This window comes from Grampus griseus (genome assembly GCF_964374135.1).
Source record: "Grampus griseus genome assembly, chromosome: 6".
Taxonomy (NCBI): domain Eukaryota; kingdom Metazoa; phylum Chordata; class Mammalia; order Artiodactyla; family Delphinidae; genus Grampus; species Grampus griseus.
In genome coordinates this window covers 33,131,256-33,156,543 of record NC_139000.1, presented here as the reverse complement: position 1 = coordinate 33,156,543, position 25,288 = coordinate 33,131,256, and the positions used below count along the sequence as shown (strand labels likewise).

Below are 25,288 nucleotides of genomic sequence, written 5' to 3'. Positions count from 1 at the left end.
GTAATTGCATCCTTACTTCCCTCCATAAGACTGTAAGATAACAAGCACTCAAGCTGTCACGTAAGCAGCACTCAAATATTTCTCAAATAAACAGGAAAACTCAGATCAATGTACGACTATTTCAGGGAGGCTAATATGAACCAATAAAAGAAGAAACATTTAGGGCTTCCCTGGTGGCGCTGTGGTTGAGAGTCCGCCTGCCGATGCAGGGGATACGGGTTCGTGTCCGGTCTGGGAAGATCCCACGTGCCGCGGAGCGGCTGGGCCCGTGAGCCATGGCCGCTGAGCCTGCGCATCCGGAGCCTGTGCTCCGCAGCGGGAGAGGCCACAACAGTGAGGGGCCCGCGTACCGAAAAAACCAAGAAATATTTATTTATTTTGCTGTACGCGGGCCTCTCACTGTTGTGGCCTCTCCCGCTGCGGAGCACAGGCTCCGGATGCGCAGGCTCAGCGGCCATGGCTCACGGGCCCAGCCGCTCCGCGGCACGTGGGATCTTCCCGGACCAGCATGTGGGATCTTCCCAGACCGGGGCATGAACCTGTGTCCCCTGCATTGGCAGGCGGACTCTCAACCACTGTGCCACCAGGGAAGCCCCGAAATATTTAATAATAAGGTATTGAAGAATGAATCAAAACCTTGCAAAGCACTGAGTTCCCCATCACTGAAGGTATTCAAGGAGATGCTCAAGGGTTGTCCACCAGGGTCACGAAAGGTATTCCAAAACCGGAAAGGAGTTTGTATTTGTCAGTGTTGTGTTTTATGTGCACTGCTGGTGGCATACCCAGTGATTTCAGGTGAGCCCCAGTCTAATATTTTATATCTTAATAGGTATGTTTTCTCTTTATTTACTCTTACACTTCTTAGTAAATGATGCTGATTTTCCATTCATGGTATTTAAATAAAAGGATGAGTTGATTTAAAGGAAAATACTAAATAAATTAATAATACAAGTGTTATACAGATCTGGTAAAATCAAGAAAGTGATATGCAAATGATGTCTGGGAAACATGGGACTGCAGGTGCGTTAAGGAGTCTTAAAGAATATATGACCCTCAGAAATAAAAATCTACTCAAATTTCCATCACTTTCCACTAAACTAAACCATAATATAAATTTAAATGATGTAGAATGAGCTAGACTCTTAGCTAGGCAAGGGAGAATAGGCACTATCAGAAGTACCAAAAAGAGGGTGGATCTCTCAAATGAAAGAAATTAATTACATAGAAAAAAAAGAGAAATAACTGTAGAAGTAGAAATGGCCTAAGAGGTTTGCCATATTTAGAAATATTGGGGACATAATTGTACTAAAAACTTATTCTTTATTTATCTGAAATTCAAATTTAACTAGGCATCCCGTATTCTATCTGGTAACCCTAAGTAACCATCCAAGCCAGAGGTGGTAAATAGGCTTGAGTCTATGATATATCATCAACAGGCTGACAGTGGCTGCCAAGAGAAGTGGGTTAAGTCAGTGAAGAGAGTGTGGTGATCAACTATGTTATGCCTGCAATTAGCACAGGAGGGGGAAAGTAATGGCACCAACGCATTCATTTATCTGCCATCCTGGGCTTGTCCAACTCCTCATTTTACACAATGAAGACCAGGGACGACAAGGGACTTGCCCAGGCTCACAGCACAAGTCCACAGCTGGGCTGAGCTAAACTCATTTGCTGCTCCATGCTGCCTACTTGGAAACAAAACAGAATGCTACCAACGCCATGATTATGTAATTTCAGACTACCCTCAGCAAGCATGACGACCCATGTCATCGGCCAGAATGCACGTAGCCAGTCAATCCCTCTACCTGATCCAACTTATCATCATGACTACATTTGAATGCCTTAGAGTAACATAAAAGATGTGAAACAAAATCCATTTACACCAAGAGAGTTCTGTTGAAGGAGAGATCATTGCAACAGAAAGCACTCAAGGGTCTGAACTGCCATGCTCTTCATGTAATATCTTGAGGGTGCTCAGTAGTACAATTTTACATTTGACTCTTGCTTTATTACAAGGCAGATATTTTACCTACCATTCATTGAATTGGATGGAATGAACTAAATTTGTGATTTCTTCTTTATCTTTCTGTTCTTCCCTTCTCTTTCTGGGCCTGAGGTTCCTTACTGCTAAAATAAGGAGACTGCACCAGGTGGATTTTTATTTCAGCTCTAAAATTTCATGATTTTGTAATTCTATGTATAATTTACAAACCAAGGCAAATTCTCTCTTTAGGCGAGAAAATGAAAATCGCTGGATTAGAGACAACACTGCCAGAAGGGTTTTAAACCAGCCTCTCTCACAAAGAGAATTATTTAGTCTAATTGTTTTATGTCTCCATTTAGATATCAGCCTTTTACTTTCTGTTCTTCTTAATCAAGTTCATTCATTAGTATTCTCTTTCATTCAGTAAAGCTGTATTTTCTAGAAAAATTATAGATGCATTTTCCCTTTGACCCAGAAATCCCACTTCTAGGAATTCATCCCCAACTTACACTGGCACAAATATGACATATGGCCAAGGTTATTCCAACAGATTGGAAACAACCCAAATGTCTATTGATAGCGGACTGGCTGTACAAATTATAGTATATCCACACAGAGAAGTGCTATGCAGTTGTAAAAAGAATAAAGAATGTCTTTACATAGTGATAAAACAGTAAGCTCCAGGAAAATAAAGTGAAAAAAGCAACATGCCAAATAGCACATATAGTATGCTAGCTTTTGCATAAGGAGAAAGAAAAATAAACACACACACATTTGTGCATATTTGCAACAAGAAACACTGGAAGAATACATTTAAAACTAATAAAAATGGTTATCTACAGAGGTGGCATAGAACAGAGAGAGGGAAGTTGGATCGGAGACAAGAATTCTCTACTTTGAACGCTTCCCCAGAGGTCATACAATCAGTTAAAAATATAACACCAAAAATAAGGCCCTTAAACACAGATCTACCTGCTTTGAAGCAATTCAGTAAATCATAATCGAATTCATCCAACTGGATATGTACAAAGCCATTGCAGAATAAGCTGAAACAGTTTAATTACTTAGATAAAGAAGAGAAACAAATATTTTAAAATGCCTTAAACCACGTTTTGCAATCATTTAGCCTAGTAAGAGAGGATCTGGGAAACAGTAACTCTAGATAGGCTAGTTTGGAGAGCAGCTAGTGGGAAAATGTCAATCAGAGGGAAATTAATTTAATTAAAATTTAAATTAAATTTTCTTAAAATTTAACTTAAAAAGTTATATATGTTTTAAAAATTAATTTAATTAACAACAACAAAAAATTAATCCCTGAAAACTGAAAACAAAGGCACTTAAGAGTATATTAAAAAATAATTTTAAAAAAAAAGAGTAGGACTTCCCTGGTGGCGCAGTGGTTGAGAGTCCGCCTGCCAATGCAGGGGACGCGGGTTCATGCTCCAGTCCGGGAAGACCCCACATGCTGCGGAGCGGCTGGGCCCGTGAGCCGTGGCCGCTGGGCCTGCGCGTCCGGAGCCTGTGCTCCACAACGGGAGAGGTCACAACAGTGAGAGGCCCGCGTACCGCCAAAAAAAAAAAAAGAGTATATCAAGTTGCTAATGTAATCACATGGAGAAAAATCTATAAGGGGACTTCTGGACACATCTTTATTGTCCAAATAAGGAGGGATATAGTCCCTTCCCCATCCCCAACCCCACACACATTGATAGCTTTTTATTGTGAGAATATTCAAAGCTACAAAAAAGTTGAAAGAACAGTATAATGAACACCATATACCTTTCACCATTCGCCATTTCCCACATCTGCTTTCCTCTCTCTATAAATATATACACATATATAAGTATACATACACACAGAGAGACAAACATATATGTAAACACACACACATGCACATGTTTTTGTTTTCAACATATTTGAAATTAACTTGTAAACATTTTGACACTTTACTCCTAAATAGTTCAGAATGCATCTCCTAATAATGACATTCTCCAGTATCATTACAGCATCATTATCACACTTACAAAAATGAGTAGTAGTTCAGCATCATCTAATGTATAGTCCACATTCATATTTCTTTGATTTCCCTAATATGACCTTTACATTTTAAGAATTCAGGATCCAATCAACACACGAGGCTTGAATTTGATTGCTATATTTTTTTAGTCCCTTTTCATCTACAACAGTCCTCTGCCCTTCTGCTGTTGTTCTTGTTTTCTGCAACATTAACTTTCTTGAAGAATCCAGGCCAGGTGACTTGCAGGATGTCCTACATTTGTGTGATTATCTCCTGATGCTCAGATTCAAATTTAAACATTTTTTTGTTTAAAACATTAAAAATTATATTTTCGACCTTAGTTCACTGCAAAAATCTAGAAGCAGTGAACCCCAGTAGCACTGAGCGTACCTAGCATGCAGACTGTGGTTTCTAAATATGATTCCCCACCAGAAAGAATCAGGGATCCTTGGAGAAATGGCTGACTCCAAGTCTAAGGCAGGTAAAATATTAAGCACCCAAACTGACAGCAGAGAAAGGAGGAAGGGAGAGAATGGGGCAGGAGGAGGAAATAAAGGGTCAAAAGGGAACACTCTTTTGTAGAGAAGAGCATCAGCTTAAATGTGGAAGGAAGAAGAGAATTAGAAAATGACCAGTTTGCAACTCCAATGTAATTTACAGTGATTTAGGCTAGGACCATCAATAGATGCTAAAACCATGGGTAGAAAGATCGTGGGGGACAGGATATTCACATGGTCTCAAAGTCTCACACCACAGATTATATAATAACTATTAAGGGAAAAAGGTATCTTCACAATAAATCTAGCAGATACCACTGTAACCAAGTGATCAAATTTAGCATCATTGATAATAGTTCAAACGTGGGCCTCCTGATGCAATGCACTGAGAAGATGATGTAAAAAATGTAGCTTAATCTTGCCAAGACTGTTTAACCTGAATCTAATTGTGAAGAAACAATCAAACAAATCCAGATTCTGGATTTTTGGGACATTTTATAAAACAACTAGCTTGAGATTTTTAAGAAGGTCAATATCCTGAAAGCACCCCCCCACCCCCCCTCCAAAAAAAAGTAGGAGGGATATTCTAGGTTAAAGAAGACTAAGCACATGATGACAAATATAATGCATGCTCCCGGTTGGACCCTTGATCCCCTCCCACCCACCCCTACAAATAAATGGCAAAAGGGACATTTTGGGGACAACTGGGGAAATTTGAATATGGACCATATATTAGGTAATATTATTGTATCACTGTTAGTTTTTTAGATGTGATAATTATACTACGGTTATGTAAGAGAATTTAATTACTCTTAGGAGATTCATGCTGACATATTTATGGATGAAATGTCATTGCATCTGCAAAGTATTGTCAAGTGCTTTAACAAAAAATAAGTGCGTGTTCTGGCGGGGTCAGGTAGGAGAGAGAGAGGGAGAGGGAAATGCACACACGGCAAAACGCAAACAACTGGTGAATCTAGGTAAAGGGTATATGATACTCATTGTACTTTTACCTTTTTTGGTGGGTTTGAAATTTTTCAAAATAAAAAACTGGAAGAAAATTTGGAGGAAAGGCAGAAACATAAGTAGAGCAGCAAAAACTGCTTTAATGTCTGCATTAAAAAAAATCTGCAACTGATTGGAATACAATCCATTTAATATACTTTATCCATGAATTCACAATGTTACTTAACCTAAAAGTGAGAGATTGAGAAAGAAGGAACCCCAAAAGAAAAACAAAACAAGAATTCCTGGAGGTTCTCCTATATTCCAGGCCACATGCCTGGCTCTGAGATTCTAGCTGCCAGCAAAGGAGATGTGGTCTCACCCTCATGGAGGGAGCTGACAACTCTCAGGCAAGCTGGACACTGAACTGGGAACTGAACCTGCAAGGATGCTGCAGGGCAGGGAGAGACAGGTGCCACGGATGTCTCTAGCAGAGGCAGTGATCTGGCTAGAAAGGCTTCCCAGAGAAGTGGTGTTGAAACTGAGAACTGAGCAAAGATCCCTTTTTGCGAGTATGGGTGCTGGGTTGAGCCGGAGCTGCTTTGCTCTGCTGAGCATCTACATACCCATTACTCTAGCAAGGGGCCTGGAGTTTCAGAAGACACCCAGGACTAGAAGGGAGCCATTTTCTGGTCACGCAAAGCCAACATGCCATCTTCGAAGTAACCAGGACAGTGCCATGTAACAGCTTGTGTGGGAACTTGGGGGAACTTTGAGAAAATTATGCTTATATCCGCATTTGGGCATAATGTCTGAATAGTCATCTGACCTCAGATTGTTTTCCTCAAGTCGAGTGCTTCCTACTGTAGAATGCTCAATCTCGGCATCATGGAAATAATCAATTATTTAATCTTCTTAGTAAACAGATTCAAAGCAAAAGCCTTCTGTATAATTCAAAATGAAAGTAGGCTATGCTCTATTAAAAAAAAATCAAGCCATTCATTACAAAACCACCTAGAGTAGAACTCTAAGTACCATAAGCTTGAAATATTTAGCATGTTATTGATTTTCATGACAACCAGTCCATCTATTTTCTGAGTTGAAAAAAAACATTCATTTTTTACATACAAGTTACTGGATGAGTAATAAGTTTAAAAGTGTGGGGGGGGGGGCTTCCCTGGTGGCGCAGTGGTTGAGAGTCCGCCTGCCAATGCAGGGGACACAGGTTTGTGCCCCGGTCCGGGAGGATCCCACATGCCACGGAGCGGCTAGGCCCGTGAGCCATGGCCGCTGAGCCTGCGCATCCAGAGCCTGTGCTCCGCAATGGGAGAGGCCACAACAGTGAGCGGTCAACATAATGCAAAAAAGTGTGTGTGTGTGTGTGTGTTTGTGTCATAAATGATTTACAGGGAGAACACAGGTCTGCACAGACAGGCTCACGCCAGCTTGTGTCATCATCTGCTGACAGGCAAGGTGGGCTGAGGAGGGACCCCAGAGACTTGGACCTCCGTGGCCCCCACTTCTGCACCCTGAGGTCTGCTCACAGCAGGAAGCAGGGCAAGTCTTGCTCTTTGCATCTCACTTTCCTCATTTTGCCTCACTAGGATGATACCTGTTCTTCCTTCCCCACAGTGCTGCCCCGAGGACTGGATGAGGTCGTGAGTGGTAGTGCGCTTAGTGGATGCCAGCATGGACTCCAGAACCACTTCATCCTGGCAAGCCCTTGTGAGACACCCAATCTTTCTGTGCTTCTGTTTCTTCATCTGTGAAATGAGGAGAGTAGTGTCCAGCTCATAAGGTTGGTGTGTAGAGGAAATGAGTTCATTTATGCACAGTGTTTAGAATCATGCCTGCCCCATGGCCAAGGCCACTGAAATGTAGGCCAGTAGTACTACAAATTGGTTTTGTAACGTGCCACCCAGATGTGTTCATTCATGCTTTTTGAGCACCTACTCAGTGTCAGGTTCTGTGCAAGGCCCTTGGGGTACAGCCAAGGCTCAGACTGGCAAAGACTGTCCTGAAGGAGTTCACAGTGTGGTGGGTAACACTGAAATCTCATCAGAAAACTGCAATATACTGAAGAAAGGGCAGAGATGAAATAAGTGAAGAAAAGGCAAAGGGAGGGGGCAGGGACCTCCTGCAACTGGGGAGCAGGGCTGTGGAAGATTAGGGAGGCTTCAAAGAGGTGGCACTTGAACTAAGTATCAGAAATGCAAAGGACTCCGCCAGGCGCAGAGGGGTAACAGAAATGGCATCAGGCAGTGGGCACAGCATAGGCAAAAAAGAGAGCTGCAGAGAGCAGGTTCTATCACTTAGCACGCGGGGAATGGACTGGAGGGGGACTGAACAGAATGCTGGTGTCACAGCTCTGCCGCCACTCGTGGAATGACATTATGCAGGATGCGTCACCTCTCTGGGGTCACTTCCTTCACTTTAGAATGGAGGGTTCTCTGCCTGGAGAGCTCTTGGGGAGACTGCATGCCTAAGTGGTAAGTGGCTTAGGAATGGAAAGGGAACCAGGCCCCAACCCGTGAGCCCCTAGGGGAGGGAATCGCATGCAGGGCCCAAGAGGGAAGCTAACAGGGTGAAGGCAGGTGCTGATGGCTTTGAGCCACAGGGGATACAGGGAATCGGGACGTGAGGTTATCAAGGTTATCTGGCCCATCAGCTGGCCCAACCCTCTCCCTTTACAATGGGAGGCCCAGGGAGGGATGTACAGAGGCTACACAGCTAGCCTCAGGGAGCTGGCCCCAGATCCCAGGAGGTAGATCAGGAGGCCACATGGGTGCCCTGGTCCTTGAAGGAGTGTGAGCATGGGGCGGGGAACTGTGGGCATCATCTCAGGTCATCTCACAACCAGCTAGGGTCAGTACCATGCCACTGCCACGTCACAAATGAAAGGCTGAGAGTGGGAGCGTAATCTGCCCAAGGCCATCAGCTAACAAGTGCCAGAGCCTGTTTGGGAACCCCCGCCCATCTGACCACAAGCCCAAGGAAAACAGCGGTATCATCAGTATTACAAGTTGACCAAGCATGTTAGCCCCTCTGGGTCTCCGTTTCCTCGTCTGTACAAATAGGCACAAGACCACTTTATCAAACAGGACGAGGATGGGGCAGTCAATGTCATACCATGACACAAACCCTGTACTTTTGTCTCAGAGCACCTGCCCAGCAGCCACCAAGCACCCTGGGCCCTGCCTCACGCCAGTGTTACCACAGTCCTGGGAGGAAAGCAGACAATTACAGAAGATGATGTTCAGGCTCCAGTAAGGGCAAGTGGTCTGTGTAAGGCTACCCAGCAGAAGATGGCAGGGCCAGGATGGGAAGCCAGGTGTTCTCATGTTGACCCAGTGCCCTTTCCTTTGTTCCTTATTTGGAGCCACAAGTTCCCTCTGCACTCCTGGCCACTATGGGATTGGGGGCCTTTCTGGCTGAAAGAGACTCCCAGGTCAGCCTGTCACACTGAGGCTCAAGCGCCACAGTTTGACAAGAGCCCCTGTGGTCCATGATGCTGACTGCAGGGACGCCCAGAGGTGTTGAGAACACTGACTGCACCTGCATTTTCACTCTGACATTCCAAAAGTGGATCCTGGGGCTGAATCAGTAGATCTCTCCCCTAAGCCAACTGGAGTCTGAACACTTAGCCTCCAAACCCTTTCCCACTCAGCTGACACACCTGGCTGTCCTTCAGAAACTCCAGGTAATCCTGGGTGACAGGTACCTTCGATTGGCAAGAAACACCTAGGATCTTGTTAAAATTCAGAGTCAGGGTGAGTAGGGCTGGGGTGGGGCCTGGGAGTCTGCATTTCTAACACGCTCCCAGGTGCTGCTGCTGGTCAGTGGACCACACTGCTTCAGAGAATCTCTAGACCAGTATTTCCTTGATGATAAGAACTAGCCAAGGCATTTGTTTAAAATCACCTTCCCAGGCTTCTTCCCTGGAGATGCTGATCAGGGAAGCTGGAAATCTGATTTTTAACCAGTAAACCAGTACCCTGCCCCCACTCTGCCTCACCTGATGAGTCCTACCATCAGAAACACTTGAGAAACATTGCCTAGTCCAACCCCCTCACCTGGTGCCTGAATCCCCGCTGAGCATCCCCACCAGGAGCCATCCAGTCTCCACCTGAGGGTGGCCCGTCACTCTAAGTTAAGGCAGGGGTTCTCACCCACTGCTGTGAATCAGAATCACCTGCAGCACTAAAAAAGGACTCAGAGACCAGGCTGCTAGAAATAGGACAGGGCCTGGTGGAGGTGACCAGCTCGTCCCCATTTGCATGAGCCTTTCCTGTCCACGTTTCCTGCTCCACATTTATTATTACTACCCCATTAGGTTGGTATTATACCCATTATACACATTTGTCCTCCTAGAGAGACTTACTTTTCTGATTCCCTTTCCAGTTCTTTCCAGATTCAACTTGTAATTCCAGACTTGACTCAACATAATCTGTGGTTGTGCTGCTTCCTAGCAGCATCAGCCGTACCGTAAGCAGTGCGAGTAATTTATTTATTTAGAATGAATTATTTATACCCAGCATACTTCCAGGCAGTGAAAGACTCATCAACAATGGGGCCATTGGAGTTGCACACTGGGAACTGATATTACTTTAGATACCATGGTCTTGAATTAAAAATGGGGGACAGAACCTTGAATTGAATCTTTTACCAGATGGACAGGAAAGATACAGATTGGGTCCTTGGCAGGAATAGCCCGGGAACCGCCAAGCACTTGGTAGCATTGTGCCCTTTTTTCCTCTGCTTCTGTGAAAACTCAACCAGAAAAGAGCATGCGCACCTCTCACAGATGCCTTGGGCTTATTTGGCCTCTCCTGCAGGTTCTTTGTTTTAATTTTACTGTTCTGAATCACCTTCGCGGTCTGTGATAGTTCATTTCATCCACAAAACTTTGAATCTAGAGGCAAATGGAGACATAATTTTTCAAGGAGTTCCCTGCCCAGGGCCTGGCTGGCATCTCAGATGCCAAAAGCATCAGTAATGGTAATATGATCCTTAATCTGTAAGAAGCACCAGTCTAAAAAGGGCCACCACCTGTTCCACCTTCCCTGTCCTATCTGATACTTTCAATGGCCCCAGAAGAAGGGCAGATTTAGTTAGCCCATTTCAGAGATGAGTTCAGTGAGGCTCCAGGAGGCTTGCCGATTTGCCCAAGGCTGCTGTCAGTGACAGACATAGGAGGGACAATTACCCAGAGCTTCTAGATTTTAGGCCTCAGTTCTGGCTACTATGCCCAACTGCTCTTCTGCCATATCCACCTGTCCTGGGGTGGCAGCGCTGGGCAGTGGAATTTGCACTGGTCTGGGAGAGTACACAGCAGGCACTGCACTTGTTGAATAAAGGAATGAATAAATAAATATGAGCATGAATGAATGAGAACAGAACACTTCCCTTTCCCCACAGAAGATCAATGCATTGTGCTGGAGCCCTGTTGGGGGCTCATGCTTCCTCGCACCCATTTGTATGCAAACCAACAGCTGGCAACCTTCCCTCCCTTCATGTATGACATTCCACCTGCTCCCAGAACCTCACTTTACTGGCATCCAATGCCACGGCCAGGAAGGCCTATCCATAGTCTCCAGTCCTCAGGGTCTCTCCCTCCCCCTCTACTTGGCCCATAACGCATGCCTTTAATATTTCTTCTCTTTTTCCTCCCCTACCTTTTTTTTTTTTTTTTTAATGAATCCAGAAGGTGGAAGCACCTCATAGATTATTAATGTGCTAAATGGCCCCTCAAGAGACCAGCGCCAAGAAATGGCTCCAACCCGCCCTGGATTATTGGCCTCCATTCTCTTTCTTAGAGAGTAGCACAGCAGCAGCGGCGGCAGCGAAGTTTCCACCTGTGGCTAATCACACTGTGGGCTCCTGAGTGGTTTTCGATCAGGTCCACAGGCTCCGTCACTCCACGGCAAGGGTGCGGCAGCCACATGGGCTGGGCAGTGGTGGAGTTCTGGCCTGCTGGGTTTTGACTCTTGGGGGCTGAGAAGCAGACATTATGTGCACCTTGAGTGTCTTGCTGAAGAACCCCTACCTTGCCCCGACGCCTTAAGTTTCAGGGTCTGCAGTGCCAGAGTAAATAACCTTTGCTGTTGATGCAAAACAGGGGCTATAATTGGAGGTCTGCTCCTGGGGAGGAGTCCTTGTCATTGTAACATTATTACATCATAACATTGTTACCAGCAGCTACTGTTTTGTAGTCTATAAAGGTGCTTTCACCTAAAAGATGAAAAGCCTTCACTGATTCTCACAACTGCACAAAACATATTAGGCTAATTTGCTATTCCCATTTTACGTAAGAGAAAAGTGAGGCTGAGAAAGATAAAATAAGACCATGGTGTAATTACAAAGCACTGGAGAGTGAGCCATGGGACCCAGCTTTGCTGTTACTGTGAGAACTTGGGTAAGATCCTACCCACTTTGGGCCTCTGCTTCCCAGTCTGTGCAACAGGGAGACTGGACCCAATGACTGCTAAGATCTTATGTCTTTCTATGAATCTACCTCAAATTCCACAAACCACAGCTAAGTAAGAAACAATCGTTTGATTTCTCAGGCAACCTACAGTTTTAATAAGATAATCACATGAGAAAATCAAGTCCGATGATAAAATTTCTGTTCCTATAAAGGAAATGGCATCGACCGATAGTTTAGAGCTATGTTGGAACTCAGTAAATAGCAAAGGGCTTGATTTGAGGGTTTTCACAGATTTGGTTTTTTAAATGTCAAAACCAAGCATGACTTAGTTTTTTCAGAAATCAAGCCCTAAATGTGCCAACAGTTACACAGAGACTTAGCTTTTTCAGAAATCACGTCCTAGATGTGCCAACAGTTACACAGAGTCAAGGTTCTCCTGTCCACATGCCCTCCTCACTTCCACTCCCTCACATGAGCTTGGCCAAGGAGACAACCCCATCACACAAACTGAAATGTTCCTGCCCAGGAAAGTCCTCGAGGGAGTGCCAAGGCAGGCCAGGAGGCAGGGTGGGCTGCCGAGGGGAGGCTTGGGATGGTGCCAGGAGAAGTGCATCTACAATTTAATAATCTGCTGCAGGTGCCTTTTTAAAGGACAGGCTCTGCGGGATACGGTTCTTGATGAAATAGTGTTTGCAACTTTCTGCGAGCAGCCCTTTATCCCTTCAGGAATCTGACTTTACTTTCATCAGCAAGGCTATTTCTCTCTGCAAGCTGAGACAACTATCATCTCACTCCCAAGAAGGAAGGAGTTTTGTCCCGCTCTTAGGGTATGAACTCCCGCTGGCCACATCTCTTGTACCTTTGCTGGCTTTGCCTCCATCTCTTGTTCAAGCTACCCTGCCTCCATCTTCCCCACCCAGCGCCAAATCCTGCTGCTCCCCAGGCTCCGTGCTTTCAGAAGGACAGACTATGTTGGTGGGAGCTTTGTAGAACTTCTCCAAAAATGTGCAAGGCAGGGTCAGAAGCAAGCCCCCTTCAGATCTCCGAGGAAAGGATTCTGAGGGAGTCTGAAAACATTTCCAAAGGAAGCATATTAGTTCAAAAGCATCAGGGCCAGAGATGGGAGATGGGAGCTGAGGCCATGCCAGAGATCATTTCAGGTGCCCTTTATGTCCTTTTACCAAGGGGCTGCAGTTGGAAAGCCCTTGGGTTCCTCTAGGTCTGGCAGGCTCTGATGATCTGCCCTCATCGTTAGGGATGAGCCGGAGGCCTCGAAGGCGGGCATCCAGCCCTCTGTCAGCAAACATGCCCAGGTACCCCTCAGCATCTAAGTCAGGACTGCACCAGACCCTGACCTAGGGCGGCTCAAGGCCGGGTGGGCGCAGACACAGGGCAGCAAACACCATGCGAGGGCTCTGCAGGTAAAGGAGCACAGGGGAAGGAACGGGAAGCTCCACAGAGGAAGGGGCAGCCAAACTGCACCCTGCCAGGTGGAGAGACCACGGGCAGAGGGAACAGCCTGTAAGTGGATGGTGGCATATAAAGGAGCAGGTGGGTGGCAAAGAGAGGAGCAAGATGAAGGGGCACCTTTGGCCACACCACAGGCTGTGGGCTTTGTCCCAGGGGTGTTTGCCCCAGCAGCATCCCCTGCTGTCTCCTCCATGTCCCCTTTCCCACAGGGGCTGTGTAAATTGAAATTCTGTGGACCAGCAGCACTTGTCAGAGTCCTGATGTCTGGGAGATGAGGACTTAGAGATCACCTGGCCCAAGCAAGTTCCCAGGAACCAACTGCATCCACATCACCTGAACTGCTGGTACTGAAATGGCAGCGGGGGTGAGAAGTGGGGTCCACAGTCCTTTAAGGATTTGATGAATCCCTTAATCTGGACCTGCTCAGAATGGAGCTCGGGAATCTGCATTAACACAAGCACATCCTTGGCCCCCATAAATGACTCTCACCATATAGTGTGAGAGCCAGCAACCTGATGTATGCCTACTCTATGGATTAAATCTCAGCAACAGTGGGACTGGATGAGACTAGAATGTTCGGGGAACCTCCGGCAAGGGGACCTCACTACTTCACAGCCAGGCAGCCTGCTCCACGCCGGATGCCTCCAGCAGCAAAGGCTTGCTTGCAGGGAGTGGAGGATCCTGCTCCCCTCTAACTTCAGCCTTGCTCCTGCATCTCCCCACCTACATCTCAGAGACCCAGCAAAATCTCTCAAAGAGCCATGCAGGTCTGGAGGCTAAGATTTCTCCCTCCTACCCAGCGCCCTGCATGTTCTCCAGTCTGAACATGCTCAGCTCTCCAACAGCCAGAACCTGACTCTCCGCAGATGACTCCCACGCTATGCCCTGGTGTGTCTCTCCCAGTGTGAGGCCCAGAGCTAAGCCCCGACCCTGGGCGGGGTCTGACCAGGAGGACAGGGACAGAACCTGCACTGCACGCCCTGGACTCCATGAAGGTCCTCGCGTCTAGCTGGAGGAGCTGACGTTCCCAGTGACTCACATCACGACTTAAACAATATTAGCCTCTCAACACAGCAACCATGAATCAAGAAGCCCAGCAAAAAGCAAAAGTTAAATTTAACTGATTTTAGCACCAGGGTAAATTTTCACCCCTTTGTGGCGCAAATCCCTATTTTTGTAGTACCAGGAAACAGAAACAACTGATTACGCATCCCAGGCTGTCTCTGTCCAGAAAGCATTGTTCCCCCAAAAGGCAGTCGGTGCTCCTTTTCAATTACACAAATTACATGCATTTTCCCATTTGTGAAACTCTGTTTCGGAGCCCAGTTTTGAATAAGTTAAGGGATTGATCAAATCCCTTGGGCGACAGCAGACCCACTCACCCCAGTCCTCTACCATCTCTTCAAACAAGCTCAGCCTCCAGGAGGTGGGGAACGGGCGGGAGGTCCCCGGAATCTGGTCCTGTGTCAGCAAATGGGGCTGTGTTCCCCGAGAGTGGGGGGAGGGAGAAATCTTCCAGGGCCACTCTCCATCAGGACCCACATCTTTGTTCCTACATCCCCCTGCTTGACTTCTCAGGCTGGGAGAAGTCTGTTCTCCTTGGCTCACCCTGTGATGCAGGTCCCCAGAACTCTCCAAACTGCTGGGCACCGTCCAGTTCGTAGCCCCTCAGTGTCCCTCATCTGTGCACAGCCAGAGCCCTGGATCTGCCCAGGTGTCTGGTAGCAGATGCCTAGGGCAGTGGTGGACTAAGCACGAGAATCACCCACAAGAGCCTGTCAGCAACGCATAAGGATTCTGCTGAGGTGGAGGCTGAGGATCTGCATTTTTCTCCCAAGTCCTCGGCCTCCCCATGGTCAAGTCCACATTGTGAGAAACTCTGCCATGGAGGGTTTCAGGTTCCCAGTCTACCCCCTGCACTTAGTTCAGTTTAGCACTCAGTGAGGACCTACTGGGGTACTAGGCCCTGTGCGAGGCGCTGGCAACTAAGGGGTGAAGAAAACAAGAGTCCCTGCCCCCAAGAAGCTTACAGTCTAGTAGGGAACACCCAGATACAGAATAAACTATTCTCCACAGAATGTAATTCATTTAATAACGGAACACCATATGCAATATAGAAGTGACGTAGAACCACGCACGTTCCTCAATCTTGTTTTCACTATCACTCTCCTAGGAAACCTTTAAGCATTTTTTCCTAATCCCACCCCACTCATGAAATTGTAATACCACAGATATACTATATATCCGTTTATGCACCATATGTGTACCTGTGCATTATACATAAAAAGAGTGAGACTTTTTGCCCTCTTCCCACAAGAATGAATTTTCACCCCCTTGAGGGAGATGACCCCCCACTGAGAAGGCATTGTTGAGGAGGGAACAATTAATTCACTTAGGGATGGGAGGCACAGAAGGAAAGAGATCAGGAAAGGCATCACAGAGGAAGCAGTACCTATCCAGGGTTTTGAAGGATGAGCAGGAGTTCAGCAAAACAGAGAAGGGACTCAGCATCTAGCCTCCCTTGCTGGGCAACCTGACTCTTGCTTTCCTCCCAGAATTCCTCCTTCCTGTGGAAGCCAGCCTCCAAGATGGTCCCTAGTGATCTTCGCCTCCTGCTATAGCTTGTATAGTCCTCTCCCTCATAAATAAGAGCTAAATTTGTGATCAATAGAATATGGCAGAAATAATGATATGCAAACTCTGAAGCTAGATCCTAAAAACTTCTGCAGTCTCTACTTTGGTCTCCTAGATGACTCGTTTTGGGGGAAGCCAGCTGCCATGCCATGAGGACCCTCTAGCAGCATTATGGAGAGGCCCCCACGGGGAAGCCCCAATTTGCCAGCCATGTGAGGGGACCATGCTGGGAGCAGACCCTCCAGCCCCAAGCAAGCCTTCAGATGATGCCGGCCCCCAGCCTCCAAATCTGCCAGCTGGACCTCAAACATCTTGGAGCAGTTGCAAGCCATTCTGTGGGTCTGAATTCCTGACCCACAGAAGTAATGGAATAATAAGTGATTATTGTTGTTTTAAGCCACTAGATTTTAAGGTGATTTGTTACACAGCAATAAATAATACACCCCACCTCTCATAACCCAAGTTTCTGTCTTGTCAGCTCCTCTAGGCTGGGGGCCCTCTTTTGCATGCTGAGGCTGGGGAGCTTTAGCTGCCAAGCCAGGAGTTTGCAACACTGTGCTTGCTCCTACAGCTCCTAGAGAATTCTGAGGGGCAGACAGTTCTAAGTGAGTCTCAGAGAAGGTCAGGAAGCTCCCTGGATTCCTCTGGGTGGGGATTTTACAGGGAGCTTGCTCTCTCACGTCTGGGCAAAATATCCATGTGCAGACCCTTCCCTCCCTCCCTCCCTCCCTCTGACCATTCAACATCTAATAAGGTCTGTGAAGTGTTAGGCACCAGGAAAAACAGGAGTAACTCAGGCCTCGTTTCTGTTCTCAAGGAATCCATAGCTCAACTAAATACATCCCCACATCTGCAAAGCCGTAAGAGGGGGAAAGGCAGACAGGCTTGCGGGGGTGGGCTGTGTACATGCTCTGCTAGAAGTAAACAGGGGGAAGTGAGAGAAAGAATTTCTAGAGGGCTACTTTAGATAGTACAATAAGAAAAGGCTTCCTGGAAGAGGCAGCATTTAAGCTGGGTCTCTGAGAACGGGTAGGACTTGACATACAGGTCATGGAGAGAAGGGGATGTTTCAAGTGGTGGGAACAGTGTTTCAGGAAAGACAAGGAATGCTAAGTAGTTGGGGCATTCAACTCAGGGAATAGCAGGAGACGGGGCAGGGGTGTCAACAACAATAAAACAAGAAACACTTAGTGCTTAGGACATGCCAGGGCACAGTTCTAATCCCTGTTTAATAATTTAGCCCACACAGCAGCCCTATGAGGTCAGTCCTCTTATTACCTTGCTTTTACAGATGGGAGGCTGAGGCTCAGAGAGGCAGTGCCTGGCCCTGACCAGCAGGAGTCTGGCGTGCTCCTCAGTACTCAGGACAGAAAGCTCAAGGGCAGAGAAGGTGCATGACTCCACCAAGGTCTCACGGCTGTTTGTGGGCACCGCAGGGTTGGAAGCCAGGCTCCCCCGGCACATTGAACCGTGCTGGTTTCCAGCTACGTGGTTAGGTTTGCACCAAAACACGCTGAGCTGCTTTTCTGGCCTCATCCACTGTTGCATCCGCCCACCCTCAGCATGGCCTGCTCCGGCCACGGAGAGTGACTCACTGCTCTCCAAGCCCACACTCCTTCCCACCTCCTGCTTTCGCATGCCCAGTTTCCTCTGCCAGCAGCGCTCTCCTCCACGTCTCCAGCTGTCCAACGCCCTCTCCTCCTTTGCAGCCAGCTCCCCATCACCTCCCCTGAGAAGCCTTCCTGAACCCAGGGCTGAGTGGGTGGGTGGCTCTCCCCTGGGACCCCACTCTTCCCTTATCACAGCTCTGCTATGGCTGCCTCCCACCTCCCCTCTGGGGCACGAGCTTGAGGCTTTACCCCCAGCGCCCCATATACGCAGGGCTGGACTCAGAAAGTACGTCAGTCAATGTGAGCAGAGTGAAACCAGATCCCCCTGTGGTCTGGCTCCTGCCCACCCCTTCATTCTCATTCTCACCACCCTGACTCCCCACCCACCATGCTCCAGCCCCACTGCCCTCTTTTCCGTTCCCTGAACAAGCCAAGTTTGTTCCCATCACAGGCTGTCTGCATTTGCTATTCCATCCTGACATGGAATACTCTGCATCCAACCAACTCCTTCTCACCCTTCAGGTCTGAGTTCAATTGTCACCTCCTCTAAGAGGCCTTTCCTGACTGCCTCGAGGCGGCCACTGTTTATCCCATCACACTGTTTACCTCTACCCTAGCCATTTCCTTACCGCAATCTTATCTCAAGGGCCAAACTGCCTTTGAGTTTAAATCCTGGCTCTTACCTATGAGCTGAGGGTCCTTGGGCAAGTTACTTAGCCTCTGTGTGCCTTGGTCTCCTTATCTATAAAATGGGATGATGATAATACCAACAGCATAATACCAACAGTTGTAAGGAGTACACGAGTTAATGAAAATACGTGCTCAGAACAGTGTCTGGTGTGTTGTAAGCCCGACATACATACTATACAAGTATTGCTCTTAGTATGATTACTTAATTGTTTATTTGCTTATTGCCTGCCTCCCTCCTAGAATGTAAGCTCTGAACAGGCAGGGACCATGTCTGTTCTATTCGGCACTATATCCTCAGTGTCTACCCAAATTCCAGGCACACAGTAAGTTGCATTATATTTATTGGATGGATGAATGGATGATGAATGGATGACGGATGGATGAATGGACGAGGGATGGATGGATGAAGCAAAGAAGTAAAACATGTTCCTGGGCCACAACTCATTGTGGGGTCTCATCTTTCTACACGTCTCTCTCACATTCTAAATAACAGCTAGCACTGGTGAGTTTCACCTATATCAGGCCATACATTCACTGGTGGAACATTCAACAGCGTATAACATTTGCCAGTGTAAAGAGTGAATAACAGCCAAGAGCCCCAGAAAAGGCTTAACCAAGGAGAAAGGCAGTCTTAGTGGACAAAATAATTTCAGTGAGGGCGGGAGGTTTGGATCATCTAGTTAAAGAAACAGTGAGAGCAGGTCTCTGAGGCCTGAAGGTCTAGGGTGTACTTGGGGAAAGGTGCGTTGTTTAGAGGGGCAGAGGCATCGAGTGAGTGGCAGGGATAGGAAATGAGACTGGACAGGAAGACTGGCTGGATGTTGACAGCCCTGAAAGTCGGGCTAGGGAGTCACTGAAATATTTCAAACACACAGTGATGGTGTCAGGGCTACCCTTTAGAGCCCCACTGTGTCAGCCAGGACAGGCCAGAGGATCAAGCCAGGAGGTAGAGGCAGTGGGAGGCTGTGTAATCATTCAGGAAAGAGTATGGGAGGTCTGAACTGAGCAACTTAGGAACCATGTTGGGCAAGGAACCATTTCTGAGAAAGACTGGTGGCCAAAGACAGTTCCCCAACCAAAGGTGGCCCGGACCTTACCTGTACCAGATTCCAGCCTTGGAGGGACTCTGCGATGATGGACGTAACAGATGGACAGACTCCTCCAAACACCATCAAGTGGTTCGGCCCATATTTTATTGCGTCGTAGAAGGCTTTCAACCCTTTTGCATTATCACACTGGGGAGCAACACAAAGAAAGAGAAGCCCAAATTAGAAACAGCTTTCCCCAGGGACAAGAGCCCAACAGTGGATTCACACAACCAAAACTTCCTCATGGGAAACCTGGGTTTCAGTTCTCTCATCGTGAGGCCTCTCTTTAAACCAGTCCTGAGCGCATGCTGTGAGCTCAGTGAGGTGTGGTCTTGGTACCCCTCTTCCCAGCTCTCCTCCCTCTGAGTGTCCTCCAAATCTAGGACTTTAGGCTCCCCAGCCATCTCCCTTCAGAGCACACTAGGGAACGGGCCCCCAAATTCCTCACCCTGGGCCTCTCCCATCATGGTCATCTATATTTTAAAAGAAGATAAATCCACACCCATTAGGATGGCTATTATCAAAAAAGCAGAAAACAACAAGTATTGGCAAGCGTGTGGAGAAAGTGGAATCTTTGTGCATTGCTGGTAGGGACATAAAGTGGTGCAGCTGCAATAGAAAACAGTACTACAGTTCCTCAAAACAGAATTAAACAGAATTATTATATGATCCAGAATTCCGCTTCTGGGTATATACCCCCAAGAACTGAAAGCAGGGACTCAAAGAGATATCTGTACACCCATGTTCATTAGCAGCATTATTCACAGTAGCCAAAAAGTGTAAACAACCCAAATATCCATCAAGAGATGAATGGTTGAACAAACTGTGGTTTATACATATAATGGAGTATTTTTCTGCCTTAAAAAGGAAGGGAATTCTGACACATGCTATAACACGGATGAAACCTGAAGACATTATGCTAAGTGAAATAAGCCAGGCACAAAAGGACAAATGTATGATTCCACTTGGGTGAGGTACCTAGAATAGTCAAATTCATAAAGACAGAAAGTAGGATAGTGGTTGCCAGGGGCTGGAGGAGGGGGAAATGGGGAGTTAGTGTTCAATGGGTACACTCTCAGTGATGGTAACATTCCAGAAATGGATGGAGGTGATGGCTGCACAACAGTGAGAATGTACTTAATGTCACTGAACTGTACACCTAAAAATAAAGCGGCACATTTTATGTTATATACATTTTATCACAATAAAAAAGCAGGAGGAGGAGAAGGAGAAGGAGGTGAATCTAAAGGGAAGAATCTGTTCAGCAGACACTTGCCAAGCACCACTCTGTGTTCAGCCCAGGGCTGGATGCTGAGGAAACAGAGAAATTGGACACAGCCCTGCCAAGGAGCTCGCATATGAGAAAGAAAAACAGATCTTGGTGACCCGCTATGAAAATGAACAAGGACAAATGTCTGCAGATATCGGGAGTCAGTTATGGCTCACCTCCCTCTTCTCCAGTTTCATCACTCTCATCAAGCCGTGTGGCCGGCTCTCCCCTGGACAGAGCCACTGGCTGCGAACTGGGCGTCTTGCTCCTCCTGAGACCCAGTCAAGCCCATTCATCACCTAGCAGTCCAAGGCCCCTTTGTAAAACATAAATTAGTCCCCTTTTTACTCTGCTGCTTTCTGTGCACTTAAAACCCAAACTCCTATCAGAATATAATTCTCAAAAGGTTAAAAACATAATTCTCATGAAAATCAATAGTGGGTACATGTCAACCTTTTATTTAACTAATAAAGGGCATCTGCAGGATGACAAAGTCGATTCAAAAGAAAATTTGGGAAGCAGGGATTTTTATAGTGAATGCAAAATAAGAAATAAGATTGCTAAGTTAGATACAAAACTGGTTAGTGTCCTATACGGCAATAAAACTATCACCTTTGGGGACAGAAAAAGAAATCACTGAAAACCAGCACATCTTATCAATTTTAGAGAATTGTAAGATGACTTAAATTCCCCTAGTCAGATGACCCTAAGGAACGGCTGTTAGAAAACGCTCTAAGTGTTAGGCTAACTGGTTATATAATAACGATTTTATATTATTTACAAGTTTGGTATGATATTCTTCACCATCCTTATCATAATGGATGCAGGAAGCCACAAGATCCAGCCCTGCCTCCCACTCTGACCTGATTTCTCTCCACTCTCTTCCTTGCTCACCAAGTACAGCCTTACCAGCCTCCTTTTTGAAGGAAAAGCAATTTCCTTCCTGCCTTTGGGTCTTTGCACTTGCTGTTTTCTTTGCTGGGAATAATATTCACCCGGTTCTCAGCATGGCTCACTCCTCATCATTCAAGTCTCAGCTTAGCCGTTACCTCCTTAGGGAATTCATCACTGTTGCCCTACCCAAAATGGTCCTCACCCCCCGTCACTCTCTAAGATGCCACCCTAGTTTATGCTCTAATATAGCTCCTAAAATTATCTGAAATCATCTTGTCTATTTTTGTTTGTCTGCATATTGACTGTCCTTTAATTAAAATGTAAGCCCTCTGAGGACAAGGCTTTTTGGTCATTGTTTCTACTGCTGTTTCCTCAGAGCTTATACAGGTGCCTTAGTAAGGATCTGCTGGATGCCTGAGGGGGCCCTCTGACCTCCCTGCATCTGTTTCTCCCCTCTCTTTCTACTTCCATGTGTCTCTCTTTATTTTTGTCTTACTTTGTCTCCCCGCCCCTTCCCCTCAAGTGACCATAATGTGGGACCAGAGTGGGTTAACATTTGTTGCTCTCTCCTTGTCTATTTGAGAGACTCTGGACTGAGATCCATGGTGGGCGTCAAGAGGGATAGAAACATGAGTCTGATTCAGTTCCTGGCCTCAGAGAGCTCACTGCCCAGTGAGATAGGGGCATGGGTGGCCTCAGCATGTGATGGACAGGGCTCAGTGCTGGGGCAGAGGCACCATGGGGAAGCACCAGGGAGGGCTCTGGGGGCAGGGGTGCATAAGACTGAGGATGAGGGCAAAGTGGCCTGGGCTAAGGCTAAGGAGCGCTCTGAATGCCAGCCTAGAGAGTTTGGATAGTACCCTGGAGAGATTCAGGAAATGATTCAATTTTAAAATTTTAATTTAATTTTAAAATTGGCCAAGTTAATTTTCTTGCCAAGAAAGACAGAAGGAGAGAAAGATGGAAAGGAAGGAGGAAAGAAGGAAGGAGGGAGGTCGGGGGGGAAGAAAGATGAAATTCTTATTGCTTCTTGGGGCCCTCTATTAATTGTTCCTGTTTCCTTTTTTTTTTGTGTGTGTGTGTGTGTGTGGTACGAGGGCCTCTCACTGCTGTGGCCTCTCCCGTTGCGGAGCACAGGCTCCGGACACGCAGGCTCAGCGGCCATGGCTCACGGGCCCAGCCGCTCCGCGGCACGTGGGATCTTCCCGGACTGGGGCACGAACCCGTGTCTCCTGCATCGGCAGGCGGACTCTCAACCACTGCGCCACCAGGGAAGCCCATTCCTGTTTCTTGATTGAAAGCAACACTTCCCACCCTCGGTGGAGCACAAGTGGATATAACACAGTAGTTCATGTTTTAATTGTTTCTAACATGATTTACTGAATCATTTTCCATTTTAATATATTCCTGTAATGATTTTAGCTTGCTTTGTAATCTGTACTAATGACAATGATGATACAGTACCACAAGATTTATAATCAAAGCTGCATTAAAATAATATTAGCAACAATGAACTTATTAATACCTGTTTGCTCAGCGAACATTTCTCCAGTACCTAGTCCCTGTAAGACTCTTCATTAATAATGATGCCCTGGCTTCTCACAAATATATACTTTCTGAATAAGTCAACTTAAAAATCTGAGCATATTTGACCACTGGTATTTGAGCTGCAAAAGTTTATCTGACTCAGTTTTCACCAAACCATGTGGAAGGCAGAATTCTGGCTCCCATGACCCCCTTGGTCTTACTCTCATGCATATGTTATGTTACACGGCAAATGGGACTTTGTAGATGTAGTTAAGGTTAATGATCAGCTGACCTTAAAGTGTTATCCAGGTGGCCCAATGTATTCACACAAGCCCTGAAAAGCAGGGAAGTTTTTGTGGCTGACAGCAGCGGGGAAATCAGAGATTCAAAGCATGAGATGTATTCGATGTGCCATTGTTGGTTTGAAGTTGAAGGGGGAACCTCAGTCCTACAATTGCAAAAAACTGAATTCTGCCAACAACCTGAATAGTCGGGCCTCCAGATAAGAACCAGCCCAGCTGACTCCTTGATGTTGGCCTTTGAAAGCCCTGAGCAGAGGGCTCGGCACGGTCATGCAGGTCTGGACTTCTGGCCCACGAATGGTGAGACAATACACGGTTGTGGTTTAAGCCACTAAATTTGTGGTCATTTGTTACAGCATCAATAGAAAAATAATGTGGTGAAGTAAAATGAGAAAAATTAGAATAACACAGTGAGATTTTCCTTAACGTTAAATGTATTCTGTTTAGAGAACTATCCTTAATTTAAAGATAAGATCCTTCGTGGTCTGTACGGTGTTGAAACGTTTTTCTGTTATAAAATTGCAGACAGTAGCAGGATTTTGTTTTTAATACCCTAACGCAGCAAAATAAAATGTTTTCTACCCTACGTACATTTCTGTTCCATGTCCCCTGGAGCCCCGTCTCTTTAGCCTTTACTGGTGTGTAAGAGCCAAAGGTGTGAGCATTACTAACCCAGCCAGCCTGGCACCCCCATTTTCAGATGCAGCCAATGATGACTAGAGAGGTGAAGGGACTTATCCACTGTCCTTTCAGGATTAGGGGAGGGACTTCGGGATCCCCAGTTCAGAGCTTTCTCAACAGTCTAGAGAACTCAGCTTAACGGGCAAAGGGAAGGGAAAAGTCAGCAGCATTCTAGAAACGACCATTCTCCCCCAGGGTAGTGCTGCATGCCCAGGCCTCTTCCTGATCAGCACTCTTGACCTGAGGCAGGATAAACAACACTGGGCACCAAGTAAGAAAGAAAAAGAGAAAAGGGGAGAAAGACGGGAAGCAAGTCAGAAGGACAGAAGAAAGGTGCTTCCCCAGCTCCCCTAGACAGCACGTTTGCAGTGAATAACAAAGTAAAAATCACATGGACGTACCTGTCCCATTTGAGATGCTACTGTCCCTCACCCTCATTTCTAATACTTTCTCTTCTTAGCTGACATGGTTAGTGTCCCCAATAGATAGGCTCTCCAGTTGACCTAAGCTTAATTTTTGTGGCTGGACCAGCATGGAGGTTTTTACACTCAGTCCAGCAGGGCCCTATGACCCAGCAAAGATGTTTGGGGTCCAGTGAGAGGAGCTCTGGGTTCCTCACCTTCATTTCCACCTGCAGTTCTCCTTTACCTGTTCTATATACAGCTTCAAGGGGCCACATAATACTTAATTTGAAAAGAGGATTTCATGGATAGTCACAAAATAAGGTTTGAAAACCACAAAGGAGATGACCCCAGAGGTCCTTGCCTGTGTATGACTTTTGTCTCCGGCCTAGGGAAGTGCAGGTGGGTGTCCCGCAGGCAAGGCTGGATGAGCCAGTCACGTGAGCACACACTACAAGCTACTCGCTGAAAGTTCATCCACTGCACATCAGTTTGCCTGATGACCAATTCAACAAACCACTGGGGAATTTCTCTGAGTTTCCCAAGGGGTTCCTTGCAGACACTTCACATGGCTATTTCACAAGGATTTGTTCTTGAGGCTCAAGTGAAAGTCAATTTCAACTGTATTTCACATTTCAGTCCTTCCTAAATGCTGCGATTGGAGATGTTCCCCTAATGCTTGTTTATTACTTTCCTCTTCTTGTGGGCTCCGGACCTGCCCCTCATGAGCCAGGGAAATGTTGAAGCTTTTCTATTCCCCATTTAAGGTGTCTGTCAGATGGCTTTTAGTGAGCTGGTCACTGGGCAAAACCATAATTCTGAGAAATTATTTATGACATGTTGTCTTTGAG

General features: G+C 46.4%; 1 protein-coding gene across 1 annotated transcript in view; it reads right to left on the bottom strand.

Annotated features, from left to right (window-relative positions):
- Positions 1-25,288, bottom strand: part of GABBR2 (gamma-aminobutyric acid type B receptor subunit 2) — a gene marked incomplete at both ends in the record, with an annotated part of 365,749 nt that overhangs the window by 234,380 nt on the left and 106,081 nt on the right. The window contains one exon of the mRNA XM_082657435.1: positions 19,372-19,509. Coding sequence (XP_082513561.1) covers positions 19,372-19,509 — 138 coding nt within the window. The remainder of the gene's footprint in view (positions 1-19,371; positions 19,510-25,288) is intronic.